General features: G+C 34.3%; 1 protein-coding gene across 1 annotated transcript in view; it reads left to right on the top strand.

Moving 5' to 3' along the window:
- Window positions 1-19,235, top strand: part of ADGRL4 (adhesion G protein-coupled receptor L4) — a 133,187-nt gene that overhangs the window by 79,158 nt on the left and 34,794 nt on the right. Inside the window, exons 4-11 of the mRNA XM_066376637.1 lie at window positions 193-342; window positions 784-854; window positions 2,060-2,239; window positions 2,353-2,536; window positions 3,595-3,711; window positions 7,950-8,155; window positions 17,106-17,279; window positions 18,479-18,682. Coding sequence (XP_066232734.1) covers window positions 193-342; window positions 784-854; window positions 2,060-2,239; window positions 2,353-2,536; window positions 3,595-3,711; window positions 7,950-8,155; window positions 17,106-17,279; window positions 18,479-18,682 — 1,286 coding nt within the window. The remainder of the gene's footprint in view (window positions 1-192; window positions 343-783; window positions 855-2,059; window positions 2,240-2,352; window positions 2,537-3,594; window positions 3,712-7,949; window positions 8,156-17,105; window positions 17,280-18,478; window positions 18,683-19,235) is intronic.

Here is a 19,235-nt window from a genome sequence, read left to right as displayed (position 1 = left end):
AATGCATTGACCAAATCAGGGTTAAATACGTATAGGCAACTAAGTTAGTTCTGTCAAGTTTTCAAATGATGGGTTTTCCTTGCATTCTTATAATATTTGTTATGAAATCACTAACTGTACATAATAATAATTTAGCAATGTGGCATCTATATGAATACTAAATTAAAAGGTTAATTTTTAAAAATTTTCCAGATATAGATGAGTGCAGTGAATCAGTTGACTGTGGGGATCATGCAGTATGTGAAAACGTGGATGGTGGGTATAACTGCTCCTGCAGAGAAGGTTATCAGACATCCACAGGAAAAGCACAGTTCACACCGAATGATGGCACTTACTGCCAAGGTAAATCATCAAAGAACGATATGAAATATGCACTACACAAGGTCAAAGAGCTACACCTTCCAAGAAATGTGCCAGTATTCGTTCATTGTCTATAAAATAAAATTAGAAAAGTAAAAGTATTGTTTTCTTATAGAAGATGTAGACCACAGTTTGATGCAGTTAACATACATATATTCCTTATAGTAACTACAGTCTTTCATTTTGCATAAAATACTGTGTGTTCAATGAATAAAAATGAATATATTTTATTATGAATAAAATTTTTTAAATGAATAATGAGATAAAAATAATTAAAATTTTAATTAATAAAAATGAAAATAAAAGTCACTAAGAATGTGTTTTTAATGTTTAAATAAATAAGAGAAATCAGTGGAATCAATATAATCATTATAAGGAAAAGTGTTATTAAAATTCACTATAAAACTTATTTTTTCCCTACAGAAAATGTGAATGCAAACTGCCATTTAGATAATACCTGTATTGCTGCACATATTGATAATATTTTAACACAAGTAAGTAGACTAGTTGAACTAAAATTTTACTTTATTTTGACATTTGTTTTAGTTAAAATTTTTTCAATTTCAAATTTTAAAAATTTAACAAGCAGTTGATTTTCATGAAAAGTTGACACTATTTATATTTAGAGATCTAAGTATTTTCAGATAGAATTAATCTGAAAATCCCCAAAGTTTTGAGGAAGATTTCCACATATTTAACTTATGTTACTTTACACTATCAAATACTGGAAATTATTTTTCAATATGTAAAGAAAGTTGATTAATAAAATAGCAAAATCATACTTTGAGCCCAGGTTGTCCACTGCTGCATTTTAAGGAGCCACAATTGAATAAATATAAATTTTTGTTTTCTATATTAAATATTTCAAAGAGTAAGTAAAAAGTAGGGCATTTATAAATTTATTGTCATGTGATTGAAAGTATGAATCTCAACATGACTAATTAACAATCAGCTAAAGCAATTTCTATTTTATCACATTGTGAAGAAATTTCTCTGGTTGATTAAAATCAAATTCAAATTAAGTTATAACTATTATAATTTTTAAAAGCTAATTTTAAAAATAATTAATTCAAACATGCTATTCCTTTCCTGACATAATTTTTATGCTTTAAAGTTATTTGCTAAGATTTTATAAATAATTTCTGGATTTTGGGTTTAGTCTGGTAACTTTTTTTTTTAGTGAGAGAGAGAGGGACAGACAAGGACAGAAGGTCAGGAAAGGAGAGCTGAGAAGTATCAACTCATAGTTGTAGCACCTTAGTTCTTCATTGCTTTCTCATATGTGCCTTGATGGGGGCAGGGTGTTCCTAGCTGAGCCAGTGATCCCTTACTCAATCCAGTGACCTTGAGTTTCAAACCAGGAACCTTTGGGCTCAAGCCAGCAACCATGAGATTATGTCTATGATTCCACGCTCAGATCAGTGACCTTGTGCTCAAGCCAGACGAGCTCGTGCTCAAACTGGATGAGCCTATGCTCAAGCTGGTGACCTTGGGATTCAAACTCAGGTCCACAGAGTCCCAGGTTGATGCTCTATCTACTGCATCACCTCCTAGTCAGACTAGTCTGGTAAATTATTAATGTGTAGGACAAGAAAACCAAACTTGAAATAAATTTAATATACAATTTTTATTCTTGAAAAGGTTCAGTAGTTCTCTAAACTGGATTTATTTATTTATTTTTTTACTTATTTTTGTTTAGATTGGACACATAGACCAACCTGTGGCTTTACTACAAGAAATCTATAGGAATTCTGTGAAAGATCTTTCACCGGTGGATATAATTACGTACATAGAAATATTAGCAAACTCATCACTATCACTGGGTTACATGAATAGCACTAACTTAGACAAAGACAACCTTTCTAATTCAATTCTTGCTGTAAGTATGTTGAACTTTAACTCAATATTATTGAGCTTCAAATTTTCCCTTACATCTATGATTAATGAAAGATTCCAACATTTTCTTTTTTCAAATACACATTTTTTCAACAGGAATTTGTAAAAACTGTGAATAATTTTGTTCAAAAAAATACACTTCTAGTCTGGGACAAGTTACCTGTGACTCATAGAAGAACTCATCTTACAAAACTGATGCATACTGCTGAACAAGCTACCTTAAGGATTTCTCAGAACTTTCAAAAGACTACTCAGTTTGCTACTGATTCAAGTGATGTAGGTAAGAAGCTAAGGTCAATTTCAAAGCAATAGCATTTTCCACACAAGACATTCTCAAAAGGCAAGGAGAGTATTTAAAATACTGTTGTTTAAATAGGCAATTGTTTTATCAATGTAGAAATGAATGGTGATGCATATCCCAAGAGTTACATGAATAAAGGATGAGCAAAAAGGATGAATACCTGAGTATGTTTGGTTCCTACAATCTCTGCCTTTCCCTCTTTGAACTGTTTAGCATTTAAATGCTCAGAATACATTACTCCCTTGCTATTCCTAGTCAGTCATCTTGTAACTTGTTAGGATATCCCTTCACCAATGATAGTGACAAACAAATTTTCTCGTTATAGTATATTTAAATGTCTCTGTAGAAATACTTTTGGTAATATAAAGGAAACAACATAGGTTAGATTATTTTCTGCTTCATGCAAATTTACACTTAAAACACTAGGAATATTGGTTCAAATTGAACATACCAAATAGGTAGTTCAGAAGAAACAAAGTACATTTTCTAAAATAATCATTGCATAAGTCTCTACTATATTTTCTGGGTCACAACCTTCTATGCAACAACAGATATGAAACAAAAATCATTATCTCATCAGGGTTCATCACTTACTCAAAATTAAAGTAACAAGCATTCTGATTAATATATAGGAGCATGCATTTCCATGATTTTTTTGCATGAAAAAAAGGTGAAAATACACCAGGTAAGTAAATTGTTTTACAGGAATTTAATTCAATCCCTCTTCATACAGTATATGATAGATACCATCCTCTAAGACATTATAAAATTACTCTTTACTTTGGTAATTATAATATATAGCTTTCTTATGTTCATACACATTTTAACTTTAACTTATTAAAGATAAATGTAAACTACAGTAAAATAAAATAAAATAATTAAACTTGAATTAGGTTTTATGATATAAATCATAATATCCAAACAGTTCAGAATAGTTTTATTCTACCTGTCATGATAAGAAGTTGAAATACAGTAACAGATAAAATTGTCTCTAACTAATTTCAAAAACTTCATAATGTTTCATGGTTTTGTTTCAGCTCTCAAAGCTTTCTATTTTGATTCACATCATATGAAGCATATTGATCCCCATATGAATGTGGATGGAGATTATATAAAAATATTTCCAAAGAGAAAAGCTGAAGATGATTCAGATGGTAGGACTTTAACAATCTTACATCCAGTGTCAAGGATTTATAATAAATACTTATCATGCACTTGATTGTACATATAATATGTGTGCTTTCATATAGAAAATTATTTGATGTTTATAGATAGAATTTACATAGTGGTACTTGTTATTTTCATTCTGATATAAATACTTGGGGAGAATTTTAACTTACAATGTCTACATTCTTCTTGTCTTACCTCCAAACTCTGGATCTGTCTGATATTGCTGAGATTCTAATGAAAATATACAAAAAAATATATGCTTTTATTACTTGGTTTGCAGCAGTCAATAGATGCTATAATTTGCATATAGTTTTTGATATTTCTTCTTAAGTAATCCTTTCTATTGTTCATTGTGAGACTGAATAGGTGTAAGGAAGACAGATATAATGTTCAAAAACACAGAAAGTTATTTATGGTTTAGGCTTGAAATTTTTTCCCCCTTATCATTTCTTAGGCTGCAACTAAACTAAAAGCAGGATTTATTAGGAAATGGAATCACAGAATGCTAGACTAGCAGGTAATATAATGACTATCTAACCTAATTTCTTCTGTTTATGGATAATGGAACTGAGAAACAGAATTTAACAAATTCATCTACGCTTATTAACAGATAATACAGAACTAGCACTAGAAAGGAGTTGACAAAGAAATCAACCCAGCAAGTTTTTTTCTTGTCACCTAAACACAAGCAAGCTAGCAGCTGCTATTTTAATTTAACCATTTATCTGTCCTTTTTGTGCAATGCACTTAGAAAAAAATCTCTGCTGATAGAAAACTAATTGTGGTCATTCTTCCCATGAATAGTAGTTTAAAATATAGTACCTAGGAAAAACATGAATCACAATATTTTCCCAAGAATGTATTAGTGATCATAAATACTAGTGAAAAATATATACAATAGCATACATATAATCTCTTTCTTAGTTATCATTTAATAAAAAGATGTGTTGTCTTTATGACAAAAACATGCTGTGCATTCATTCTCAAAAGAATGTCTTTTCAAAAAAATTTTTCACAGCACTAATGTGGGTTTTTGCTCTAATCCATCAAGACCATCCTCTCCATTTTTTCTTGTTATTTTTAATTCAAAAGTAGATAACAGATGGCTGTAAAACAAAGCAAAAATAACTAAGGCTTATTGCCATTGAACCCATGGCTCTTACCCTATTACATTATGTTCTAATTAACCAAGAACACATCCAATATTTAGGAACAAATCCAAAGAATGTGTTAAATGGCCATATTTTCAAAGATTTGAGTAGTGTTTAAGAGTTAAAATAAAAAACATTACAAATACTTATCAGAGTGACAGGTGATGAAATTGTCATGGAATCTTGAAGAGATCCTGTCTGAATGTATAGTACTTTGCTACATTTAATGATCACGTATATAAGCTCTGACATTTGAAAGAAACAGTGTATGAGCTCTAAAAAAAGCAGAGGGAGAAAACTTCTTTTTCTTATGGTGGGATCTTAAAAATAATGACAAGCCTCACAAACTGATCAAACTCACTCCATGAAGTGATTATTCATTTATTGAAAAAAAATATTAATAAAAATATGCCTTCATTAAAAACCGCATAGTTTTGCTAGTAAAAACAAAATTAGAAGACACAGGTGGATTTTTTATTTTTTTTATAGGCTCAATTTTAGTCCCTATCATTAGTGAATGAACCCTTAGCTTTAGAAAAGAAGTTATAGATCTTATGAGTTAAACTCTAGATCAGGCCTAGAATTAGTAAGAAATCATGGGAATTAAAGAAGTTCAAAATGATGAGAATCAACAAATATTGGAACAATGCTCAGATAGAAGGTAAAAAGATGAATTTTAGAGCATTCTTTTTGGCATAAATCTCTTTTTATCAAAGTAAAAAGTTGATGTTTAATATTTTCTCTTAGAAAGGATAGGAGTGATTAACAGATTATAAAAATTCATCTTATCTTTTTGGTGCTTCATTGGATTTTGGACCATCTTCTACTACAACCTTTGAGAAGTCACTTTTTTTTTTTTGTATTTTTCCGAAGCTGGAAACGGGGAGGCAGTCAGACAGACTCCTGTATGGCCCGACCGGGATCCACCCGGCATGCCCATCAGGGGGCTCTGCCCATCTTGGAGCGTCGCTCTGTTGCAACCAGGGCCATTCTAGCGCCTGAGGCAGAGGCCATGGAGCCATCCTCAGCGCCCGGGCAAACTTTGCTCCAGTGGAGCCTTGTCTGCGGGAGGGGAAGAGAGAGACAGAGAGAAAGGAGAGGGGGAGGGGTGGAGAAGTAGATGGGTGCTTCTCCTGTGTGCCCTGGCTGGGAATCGAACCTGGGACTCCTGCATGCCAGGCCGATGCTCTACCACTGAGCCAACCAGCCAGGGCCAAGAAGTCACTATTGCATAGACTTCTTCATCTACTGGACTAGGTCAAGTTGACCTAAAAGGTTTCCAGCTCCTGCTTCCAGCCCTGGTCTATCTATAGAAAAGGCTGGGCAAGTTATCATAATTTCACCAGCCCAATTATGTTTTACTAGTATTATATCTTTTTTTAAATTATTTATTGAATTTATTGGGGTGACATTTGTGAATAAAATTATATACGTTTCAAGTGCACAGTTCTATAATACATTATCTGTATATTGTAGTGTGTGTTCTCCACCCCAAGTCAGATCTCCTTCCATCACCATTTATCTACCCTCCTCCCTCTTCTACCTCCCTCACCTCCCTTTCCTGCTTGCAATCTCCATACTATTGTCTGTGTCTGAGTTTTTTGTTTGTTTGTTTGTTTTACTTAATCCCTTTACCTTTTGATATGTTTTCTAGGCTGGCAGTTCAAGAAAACACTTTATGTAATATATCTGAATTTCAGCAAGGATCTTAGCAATGCTTATGGTGTTGTTTTTTAGGTTAAAATAGAAAATATAAATAGCAATACATCTTGGCAACTTCTAGCCCACATAACCATACACAGAGAGTATTATTTATTAGTGTGATATGGTGCTGTGGAGAATTCCAGCTTTGCATAACAGTGTTTTGTTTTTATAGTATCAACATTTGTATTTATAATTTTGATTTAGTTTTTCAAATATTTGCTGGTGTCACAAATTTGAGGGAGCAAATGAATATAAAAGACTTTTTCCTAAGTTGTCAAAGTATCTAACACAAACATATAATGTCTCTAGTTAGTAACAATAATGATAATAATATGTCTTAATATTGACAGAAGATTCTCTCATTTATTTCTTCACTGGTCACTTTATTTTAGTAAATAGATAGTGTGTTACTACTGTCATTTAAAGAGTGAGAAAGCTAAAGTTCAAAGCAGTTAGCTGCTTTATCATTGGCCATACAAGTAGGAGCAATGACTGAAAGCAGAATTTCTGATTCCAAGAGTTAAGTCTGACTGTGAAGTCTCAATTTAGTATTCATAATTCTATAAAACAGAGAAGGAATATGATCTAAGGGGCAGAAGGAATTTTAAAAGATACTAGAGTTACATGGTGAGTTGTTTATACATTTATTATCAGTGATAATGAGCTGCTACAATAGCCAAAGCAGTTTGAGATACATTAATGTAAGTGTAGTGTCCAGGCTGAAGAAAAAAGAGTCACATGGTATGTACTGGTCAGGTAACATTTCTCGTATTGGGCTATGTGCTGATTACTGCATTTGGGGAACATGAGGGGTGCAGATAAATAGCTGCTTCAAAAAACAATGCATTTCTTCCCCCAAGACTGCATTGCTATATGTTATCAATATTAAACAGAAAACATTCCAATGGGCATGAGGTTGAACTCAGTGGGATCTCATAAGTCATTTAATTCTAAACTTTCTTAATACTGTAAGTCTTCAATAATTTTCTCCTCAAAACTTTCTAACTCATATATTTGCACAGCAAAGTAATAACTCAAAATTTTTTTCTTTTGAGTGAATACATGTTACACTTTAGGTCTTAGTCAGGACTGGAATGTAAATTTACCTAAGACTATTTTTCTCTTAAGTATAGTTTGTGCAAAGCAGATGTTACAGTCCATAATCAATTTCAGAGACATAGAAATGAGAGAATATGTCTTAATATGGTTTGATAATGCAGGCATGGACTTATTATGACTCACACTTCAGTATTTGGGTGTTCGTATGACTTTCTTAGAAAAAATTTTGTCTGTTCAATCATGCTTAAGAGCTTAAATATATTTTTGTTTTATAAGAATTTCACCAAATACACTTATTTGACTTATAGGCAATGTTGCAGTTGCATTTTTATATTATAAGAGTATCGGCCCCTTGTTTTCATCGTCTGATGACTTCTTACTGGAATCTCAAAGTTATGATAATACTGAAGAAGAAAAAAGGGTCATCTCTTCAATAATTTCCATCTCAATTAGCTCAAACCCACCCACATTGTATGAACTTGAAAAAATAACATTTACATTAAGTCACATAAAGGTAAGTTGTTTTTCTAGTGATTACTGGTTACCATTGAAACACTCAGAGAAATGGACATCTTTGTTGCATCACTTTAATTGTATGTGAGTTTCTGAGTTTAAAAATGTAGATCCAAAATTTAAAGAGTAAAGTAGTTTTCTAAAAGTATTTTTATACTTTCAGTGTTCTTTAAACTTTCTATTAAATACCTAAAAATTTAAAATATTTAATTCTCCAAAATTAAGCTATATTTAGTTTTATTTTTTAGTACTGTACATAGGCCTTTTATTTTGGAAGTCTATGTACCTTTAAGGAATGAGTTATAAGAATATGTTAGTGTCAAGGAGATAAATGTTACTGTGTAATGAAGGCAGTTGTAGTTAGTAATTGTCATTTAAAACACTATTTGTACAGATTTGTTGCTGATTAAAACAAAATCATGAGTTTATAATATTTAACAAAAAATTAGTTTTTATTCTTATTCTAAATCTTTTTTCAACCTCATGTGTAACTGAAACAAGACAATAAAAAAGTGACTAACCTGACCAGGCAGTGGCACAGTAGATAGAGTGTTGGACTGGGAAGAGGAGGACCCAGGTTTGAAACCTCAAGGTCACAGGCTTGAGTGTGGCTCATCTGGCTTGAACGTGGGGTTGCTGACTTGAGCATGGGATCACAGACATGAGCCCATGGTCTCTGGCTTGAGCCCAAAGGTCATTGACTTGAAGCCCAAGGTTGCTGGCTTGAGCCCAAGGTCGCTGGCTTAAGCATGAGGTCACTCGCTCTGATGTAGCTCACGGCACATATGAGAAAGCAACTGATGAACAACTAAGCAGCTGCAACGAAGAATTCATGCTTCTCATATCCCTCCCCATTCTGGTCTGTCTTTCCCTAGCTGTCCCTCTCCCTGAGTCTCTACCTCTTTTAAAAAAAGTGATTAGGAATAACCAAGTATTTAGTTTATTTATATACCAACAAATGAATAGGGAAACTCAAAGTTATAAATTGTTTGTTGCTTTTTTACAGTTTATGTTTTCTTGGCCTTTCAAGAGAATTTCAGACCTCAGACCTGGTATATGATTAAAATTCCACTGATGTTCCATTTGGAGAGCTTTGAAGCTAGTCAATTACACTGATATGTCTATGGGGGAGGGACGAGATTAAAAAAACATATATGCTTATCCACAATACAATGTGTCACTTTAAATAACTACATCTAATGTAAAACAAAATTAAATATAAGAAAGTACAAGAAAATAGCTAAAATCTAAACATTAGTAAGCATTATGTTGAAGGGATTAGGTGTGAAATTTTGTAAGAATTAAACCTAAACTTATATTTCCCCGATGTATAAAATGCACATTTTTTCTAAAAATTTCAGGTTTAAAAACGGGGTGCATCTTATACAGTGGTTGTAGATTTTTTTTACTTGCATTTCCTGCTTTTTCACGCTTATTGTCTTTGCGCTCATTGTTTTGCACTTGTTACTGGTATATTATGGTAGATTATGTTTTGTCATATTCTTCCCAGAAATGACTCAGAAAATATTTTTGTACAGTACTGAATTCAAGTTAAAAATGATCCAGTTTGCAAAAGTGAATGAAAATTGTGTTGCTGAATCTAAGTTTGGTCCTCCTCCAACTAAGAGGTCAATCCAAGACTGGCTATGGGAAGAAAAAACCCTACTGGAAATGCCAGAGCAGAAGAAGACCATGAGAGGCAAGTCAGCAAAATGGCCTGATTTAGAGAGGGAACTGAAGATATGGATTGAAGAGCTAAGGGCAATTGGAATGAAATTCATGTGTCCACAAAGATGGTTCAGCATGAGGCAAGAAAAATTTCTGATGAAAAAGAAGTTACAGATTTCAAATGAGGACACAATTGGTGCTTCAGGTTCATGAAACAGAATGGACTAAGCATGTATAAATGCACCAGACTTGCCCAAAAAATGCCTGAAAGCTATGAGCAGAAGGTTCTTGAATTTCATTGTTTTGTCATTCAATGTCAGAAGACACATCAGTTTGAGTTGGGACAGATTACAAATATGGACAAAGTCTACCTTCAATTTGATGTTCCAAGTAACAGAACTGTTGATAAGAAGGGAGTGAAAACTGTAACTGTGAAGACAAGTGGACCTGAGCCATGTGAAGATAAAGAGCCATTATACAGTTGTTCTAGCTTGTTGTGCCAATGAAATCAAGCTGCCTCCTATGCTGATTTCCAAATGCAAAACAATGTCAAAAGGAGACATTCCTCAAGGACTGATTGTCCACGTTCATGACAAGGGTTGACTGGATCAGGATGAGATGACGATCTAGTCTGAGAAAGTTTGGAGAAGGAGACCAGGTGCGCTCTTATGCAAACCTGCCCTTTGGTGCTTGATCAGTTCAGGGCACACATTACAAAAAACACAAAAAAGATTGCTGCAGAGCAAAAATCAAAACTTGCTGTCATACCTGGAGACTTGACATCCCAGCTCCAACCACTTGATGTCAGCATTAACAAATCCTTCAAAGCTGCCATGAGAGACTAATAGAACCAATGAATGAAAATTTCTGGGGACAATTTGACATCAGCAGGAAGAGTGAAGAAACCAACTATAGGAGAAGTTTGTACCTGGGCAAAAAGCTCCTGGGATAATATCAAGATTGAGATTGTTGTCAAGTCATTTAAAAAGTGTGGCATTTGAAATGCAATAGATGGAACTGAGGACAAGGCAATATATGAAGACAGTGATTTGTTATCAGACAAAGAGGAGGCCAAGCTAATGGATGGCAGTTTTGATAGTGATGAGTTGTGTGAATTTTATGATGAATAAAACTTGAGTTCAATAACTTTATGTAATACATTTTTTTCAAATTTCGGGCTCCCAAATTAAGGTGCACCTTATACATGGTAGCATCTTATACATGGGAAAATATGATAGTTTTTTTTTTCAGATGCTAAATGCAAATTACCTTTTGGACACTAGAAACCAAACAATTTTTTTTTACATAGTCTGATGATTTTTCTAGTTTTTGTTGGTGGAATGTCTTGGCTGGTGAAGAGATTAAAAGCACAAACTACTTCACCAACTTGTTTGAAGTAGCAACAAATGAAATCACACATTTAAACAAAAATTCTTCACTTTAATTAATAGAAAACTCTTACTGTCCTAATTTGCTACTCTGGTCAAATCTTTTTCCTACTCAAAGTAATAATCATTATAAAATTTCATCACTTTCCTCTGACAACACACCTACCTAATTCATGCTTACCTCTCTCTGAAAATAGAACTTGAATTTTTTTTTCTGAGTAGAAATTATGCCATGCATAACACCTTCAGTTCCTTGATTCCAGAATAATTTATTTGCAACTTCACCAATTAGTATATATTTCTTTATTACCCCAGAGGAGTATTAATAGTAGTTGTTATAGTAATATTGTTGTTCACAATAATAATAATAGCAACCTTTAATAATTTTTAATAATGTTTTATGGGACCAAGCCTTGTACTAAGTTATTTACTTTTTAAATAACATTTAATTTTCACAAGTGCCCTGTGAGATATGTACTCTTACCTCCATTTTACAGATAAGAAAACTGAGACTCTGGAGATTAAATAACTTGCCTGTGGTCACTCAGTAACCAAATGAGAGAACAAAGCTTTATTCCCAGAAAGTCTTCCTCCAGAATCCAGCCTTTCAGCATCTATAATACACTCCTGCCCAATGCTGTCCTCTGAAACCATCTCTTATGTACTTCTCAAAAAAAGTATGCTTCATTCATTATCTAATCTTTCCTGTATATCTCCACATGCGTGCCAGTGTAGGCTCAAGTTTCTAGCTTCCTACGAAAAAGAGACCATAATCTCATTGACTGTGTATCTCCTTCACCCAAACTCAATAACACCTCTTTAACACCTCTTATTTTAAGCTTCTGAAATAGGTATAATCAATTGAATTCCACCTACGGAAAATTTGGATTTAGTGTTTCTAACCACGTCTTCCCTTATGACACACACACTCTCACACTATACCTACTCCCATGCTTACATCAAATTTTAGATTAAATCACTTTTTTTTTAGATTTTATTTATTCATTTTAGAGAGGGAGGAGGGGAGAGAGAGAGAGAGAAGGGGAGGGGGAGGAGCAGAAAGCATCAACTACCATATGTGCCTTGACCGGGCAAGCCCAGGGTTTTGAACCAGTGACCTCAGGGTTCCAGGTTGACGCTTTATCCACTGCACCACCACAGGTCAGGCCTTAAATCACTTTTTATGTGCATATTATTACAATTTGGCTTGTATTATTCACAACCTATTTATGAGGCTGAACCATTTTCCTAGTGTTAATATACTCCTCAGCCTTGATTGGTTAGCTCAGTTGGTTAAGAGTGTCATCCCAAAACAACAAGGTTGCAGGTTGGATCCCAGGTCAGGGCACACACAGGAAACAACCAAAGAATCCATGACTGAGAGTAGCAACAAATGAATGCTTCCCTTCCCTTTCTCTCTCCCTTCCTCTCTCTGTCTCTAAAAATCAATAAAAATTAAGCTCTGGCTGGATACCTTGGTTGGTTTAGAGCATCTCCCCAGAATGTGAATTTGCCAGTTTGTTTCCCCAGTCAGGGCACATACAGGAACAGCTCGATGTTCCTATCTCTCTCTCTTCCTGACTCTCTTTCTCTCAAATATATATATATATATATTTCTCTAGTTTACCTGGTTTACACTTCTATTTATTCATCACTAATTTATACCCAAATTTTTCTGACAGTACTTTATATCTATTCACAAAACATTCAAACACAGAAGATTATATATCAGCTAATTTAATGTCCTAGAGCTATCCTTCCTGGGCCTCTATAAACTTGACCCTATCTGGATGCTTTATTTTACTCTTTGGCCTGGACATGCTCTTCTGCACCATCGTGGGCATACAACTCACTGGTCTCTTGGGTCAGATTCAACATTTTCCGGCGTTCCCTGGTGGTCTAGTGGTTAGGATTCGGCGCTCTCAACATTTTCATGAGCCATTGTTTCCTCTTTCTTAGTTTATTTCCACATTTAAAGCATAATCTTCAGTAGCTCTTGAGAAAAGAAAGGTCAAATTTTTTTAACTATATTATCCTTATACTCAGATAAATTCCATGTTAAATTGTAAATAATTTTTTTTATATTTTTCTAGACCTTGCTCAGTTGTTTTCTACTTTTGACGGTTAATCTAGAAAAGATGAATGCAATTATCATTTTACTTAAATGTGCGATCTTTTATGTATGATCAATCTCTTTTTCTCTCTCTGAAACTTTTAAGATCTTTTTAATCTCAGAGTTCTGATCTTATAAGAACCAGGGTGTGGGTCTTTCTTCATGAATTGCATTAGGTGTATATGAGTCTGCTTTGTCAGTTTTAGGGAGTTTTCTAATATTACATCTTTGGTAATTTCTTTTTCTCCAGTGTCTCTGTTCTCTTCTCCCATAACTGCTATTATTTGAGTCTTAAACTCCCCACCAAGCCTCTAAAATTTGTTTTTTGTTTAATTTTTAATTCTTTATGCTAACATTTTTTATTTCAACTTTATAGTAAGTATCACTGAAAACCTTATTATTTTTACCCTGCTTTCATTTAATGGATACAGAATTTCTCTCTCTCTGAGATATTATTTTTATTTTTTTAAATAGTTTTTACTGCTTCCTGTATTGTGTTGCTCCTGATTTCCTTTGTTTGGCTTGTTCGCCTTTGTTCTCTGTCTTTCCTGTCAGAGCTTGTCTTCAGAGGTCTGGTGGTTCATGGCTATCCATTCATATTCAGTAATGAGGTTTTTGAAAGGTGGCTCCATGCTCAGGTGGCTGTGGCAGTGGTGAACTTCATTAGAGGTATCAGGTAGGTTTCTCCCCTTCCTGAACATCACTACCTATTAATCATTTCTCCTGGGCTTATGAGTTTCACAGAAGGAATTCTTTTAGTCTTCTGCCTAAAGACAAAAGCTTTTTTGCAAGGTTTAGGAGAATGACAAGAATATGGTGAGCAAAATGGGGAGCTTGGAGTGTAGACAGACTCTCACTTAACCCATAATCTGAATGACAGTCTCACTCTCAGCTGACTCTGGTTTCCTAATTCTAAAGTCCCTTTATTTTTTCTGGCTTGTCTGATTTTCAACATGAGTGATATTGATCATTTTCCTATATGTTTGGAGGGTACTGAATATAGAATTAATTTTCTTCACATAGCTTATTTGAAAAAACATTTGTCATCTCCCCAATTTTAACTCAATGACTGTCTTCCCAGACTCACTCCACTCCAACTCAGCCTGTCTTCACCAGTGCTCCGACTGTGGACCCAAGTGTTGGATTTAGCTTGTCACTCCTTAAAGTAATAGTGTGATTTTGTTAAAATCACCTGGGTTTCTATCACCCTGAGGCCAAATGTTTTCTTTTTTTTACTGAGAATTTCCAGTTTCTCACAAGAAGCCTACCAAATATTTGATAATCCACTAATATTTTCTTGAACGAACTACTGTTTTGAAGTTTTGATTTGGTGTTATTCCACTTACTAATGGTTAATCTTGAATATATCTTTTGATATTGCTGAGACTCCTAATGTAACACCTACCTCACAACCTCACAAGTCTCTTTTGAGAGTAAAATGAAACAAGTAGGTATGGCTCAGCGGTAGAGCGTCGGCCTGGGATGCGGGGGACCCGGGTTTGATTCCCGGCCAGGGCACATAGGAGAAGTGCCCATTTGCTTCTCCACCCCCCACCCCGCCCTCCTTCCTCTCTGTCTCTCTCTTCCCCTCCCGCAGCCAAGGCTCCATTGGAGCAAAGATGGCCCGGGCGCTGGGGATGGCTCCTTGGCCTCTGCCCCAGGCACTAGAGTGGCTCTGGTCGCGGCAGAGCGATGCCCCGGAGGGGCAGAGCATCGCCCCCTGGTGGGCAGAGCATCGCCCCTGGTGGGTGGGCCGGGTGGATCCCGGTGGGGCGCATGCAGGAGTCTGTCTGACTGTCTCTCCCCATTTCCAGCTTCAGAAAAATACAAAAAAAAAAAAAAAAAAAAAAGAAACAAAGTAGGTATGAAAGCACCTACTTTAATCTGCAAACTGTTATATAATTTTAAACAGTTTTTATTTCTATAAGGTATAAGATTAGGATATTCAACATTTGATGAATAAATTAACAAAACTTATAGCACCTAAGGTATTGTGTTATGATTACTTAATATAAATATATGATAAAGAAAACTACTATTTCTGGAATAAGTCTAGTCTATGTGATCAGTCCTGTTTATCTCAGATCTTGTCTTCACTACCTTACCTCATTCATTGTGCTCTTACTACACTTGTTTATACATGTTTCTGGAAGCTCCCCGTTCAGTCTCACTTCATAGCTTTTCTACTTTCTAGTCCAACTCCCAGTTCTCCAGAGAGCATGCTCTCATTTCACTGAGATATTCACTTAAACATAATTTCATGAGAGAAGCCTCCTCAGATGAAACTCCATACTACTTTCTATCTTCTTTCCCTGGATTATTTTTCTTGTTTAATAATTTCTCATCTTTTCATGAGACTGTAAGGTCAATAATACAAACACTTTTTTTCTGTTTTGTTCAGTGTTGTATTTTTAGTATCCAGATCAACAATAGCTAGTAATTCTCCAAATACACATTTATTGATTAAATTCCAAATAATTATGTGATGACTATAATTATGTCAAATTCTGTGATAATCAGAACAATGTGTCATGCACTGTTCTAAATAACATATACATGAGCTCATTTAATAATAATTTTCACACCAACTTTGTGACACAGGATTGATAAAATATAGCATTGATACAATGTTAACTTCAATTTTGCCATATAACAGCAGTGTTCATTTATTAGCATTGACTTTCCTTTTTTTGGTGAGAGGAAGAGAGATAGTGAGGCAGACTCCCACATGTGCCTTAAGGATCCAACCGGCAACTCCATCTGAGACTGATGCTCTAGTGCTGACCTATTTTTAGCATCTGAGGCTGATGTGCTCCAATGGAGCTATCCTCAGCACTTGGGGCCATGCTCAAACCAATCAAGTAGGGGGAGAAAGAGGGAGAGAATCTGATGGTCTCTTCTCCCATACACTTTGACCAAGAACCAAATCCAGGACGTTCATACACTAAGCCAACAATCTATCCACTGAGCCACTGGCCAGGGCTATTAGAATTGATTGTATGCTTTATGTCATGATAAATTATTTAATCAGTTATAACTAAATTACAGCTGAGTATTAGATAGTTCATGAAAAAAATAAAAGTAATCAGGTGTCAATTAAATAGGCAAAGACACTCATAGCAAGCTAAATAACATAGACTTTAATTCACTCACGATTAAGATGAGTGCCTGGCTAAGTCTAGTTCCTCGCTTCGGTGGAGCCCCGAACAAACTTGTTTGGAGAGGCAGAGTGTTTCCCGGCAGCTGCCAAATAATCGTGGTGAACGATGTAGAGTCTACATTGAAGTCTCAGACTACTGACTGGGTCTTTGTCCAGTAGCTTATATATGGTTGGCCACTCGTCTTAACATAGGGTAACACATTTGGGGAAATTCTGCTCATAATCACAGTTCAACACATAGGTTACCTTGGGGTTACATGTTTGGGGGGATTTTAATCTTAATCACAGTCTTACATACATAGTTATCTTGGGAAGTCACACATGGGCATAGCTAATCACATTAATACACTCATTATCAATTTTGCCACTATAAGCCTTGGCACACATTTTAAACATACTGAGTTATCTCAAAAGGGCATAAACTGGTTACACCTAAATCACTCTTAGTTTCATTTTACATTTTATATTAATTTGGTTTTATGTTTACTATATTTTTTAACACTTTACCTTTTATGCATGGTTTTAATTATGCTGATAGGCATTATGATATTTTAAATATTACAGATGATACCATATGTGAATATTTTCTCCTTTTTCTATCAGTAAAATGTCTCTCTTTCAGACCACAGATAAGTATAGGAGTCAATGTGCATTTTGGGACTACTCCCCAGATACCATGAATGGCAGCTGGTCTTCAGGGGGCTGTGAGCTAACAGACTCAAATGAGACCCACACCTCGTGCAGCTGTAATCACCTGACACATTTTGCCATTTTGATGTCCTCCGGTACTTCCATTGTAAGGCAATATTTTACTTCATATTTATAAATCTGCATGTATTCTTTCTATGTCACTCAAGAGAATAATTAATTTTTAAATACTATCTTTGGCTGTAAATAGCGTATTTCATTAACTGATGAAATCCAACATTATTTATTTTTAGTCTTTGTTTTTCTTAACTGTCTGTCTTCTATGACAAAACTAGACTGAATTTTAAGTTATTTTGAGTCTAGGCTTTATCTAGTCAATAATATGTAGTAGATTGTGTGTTCAATAGATACCCATTGACTCTTTGTTTTTAATGGTGCTTTTAAAGATCACTCATACATTGTAATGTGTAACGGACTCAAAGTGTTTTTGACTTTGTGTAGAAAGTTTATTTTTACCAATAAAAATTTAGTTAAAAATATTTGATACCTGTTCAGTATTAGCACATTCATAACTAATATTATGTTTTAATGTAGAATCCCATACGATTTTTAAATATGAAATATTTTGTTAAGGTAAATAGCTTCAGAATATGTATTTTACATTAGTAATATCTTGCTTTTACATTATATAATACTTTATAGCTCTGTATGACAATCTTAATTAGATTACAAGTTTATTCTTACATATACATATACAAATAAATCTGCTTAACCATAATGTAAGTCATAAAGATGACTTTTTTTTTACTGAATTTTAAGTAAGCAAAAGAGCCTCTTTCTGTATATAAAATATAAATATTCACCAGGTTAGTATAAAACCAGCCTTTTTCATTTCAAAATCTCTCCACTATACTATTTTGAAATTCTATATGTTCAGCATTTCTAATACCTTTGTTGATGTTTTAGATAAATTGCTGCATAGAAATAAGATTTTTCCCTACCATTGATAAATCTGTTTTAATTAACCATTTTCACATTACAATAATGATTACCATTATATTATTATGAAACTGATGGTGATAACAGTATTAAACCATATACTAATGTACATACTATGTCTAGAAAAAAAACTCTAATTCCAGAACTGTTAAAGTGCTGTCTGATTTATATCACATTTCTCTGCATATTGAGCATTTTCAAAAGTCATCTAAATGCACATTTGTATTTTTACATTTTATGGACATTTTGACTAATGTTTCAGTTAAAATAAAAGTTTATTACATGTTGTAGTTCCTTTGACAAATTACTAAATTCTCTCTAAAAAGCTTTATTATTATTTTCCCGTAGGGTATTAAAGATTATAATATTCTTACAAGGATCACTCAACTAGGAATAATTATTTCACTGATTTGCCTGGCCATATGCATTTTTACCTTCTGGTTCTTCAGTGAAATTCAAAGCACCAGGACAACAATTCACAAAAATCTCTGCTGTAACTTATTTCTTGCTGAACTTGTTTTTCTTGTTGGGATCAATACAAATTCTAATAAGGTATGTAAATCTCTCTTATTCTCTGTTTTAATTTTCTAAACGTGTACTTTCCTAAATATATTTGTAGTAAAAACCTGAATTATAATTAAGGGTTTAATGGGGAAAACACACTGTCTACTTTGTTCTTGATTCTTTTCTATGTTAGATGATGCTAACATAACTAAGCGACTTGCTTACCAATTACATTAACCAAATGTGACTCATTATGATGAGCTATTTGGGCAAATGAACACTTATCAACAAAATTGTATGGCCAGGGGCCGCTGCCATTGTAACCATGCATATACAGATTCTCATGGGATTCGGGCAAACAGTAAAGTGGAGCCAAAAAATGGTGGGCCATTCCCTTATTAAAGTCTTGCACCAGCCGATAAGCAAACACCCAGAGAAAACACTTCCCTCTTCATTCACTCAGAGCTCACAAAGCCCTGAAACATTATCCGGTTCTACAACCAAGAGAATCTTCTCTGGTTTCTCCTAGAATCAAAAGTTCCACCAGTCTCAGCAGACCTTACAAAGCCCCTCAGCTCTGGTACCCCATCTGCACATCTTC

This window comes from Saccopteryx leptura, chromosome 3 (genome assembly GCF_036850995.1).
Source record: "Saccopteryx leptura isolate mSacLep1 chromosome 3, mSacLep1_pri_phased_curated, whole genome shotgun sequence".
In the NCBI taxonomy this organism is placed as follows: Eukaryota; Metazoa; Chordata; class Mammalia; order Chiroptera; family Emballonuridae; genus Saccopteryx; species Saccopteryx leptura.
This window is presented reverse-complemented; position numbering and strand designations above follow the sequence as displayed.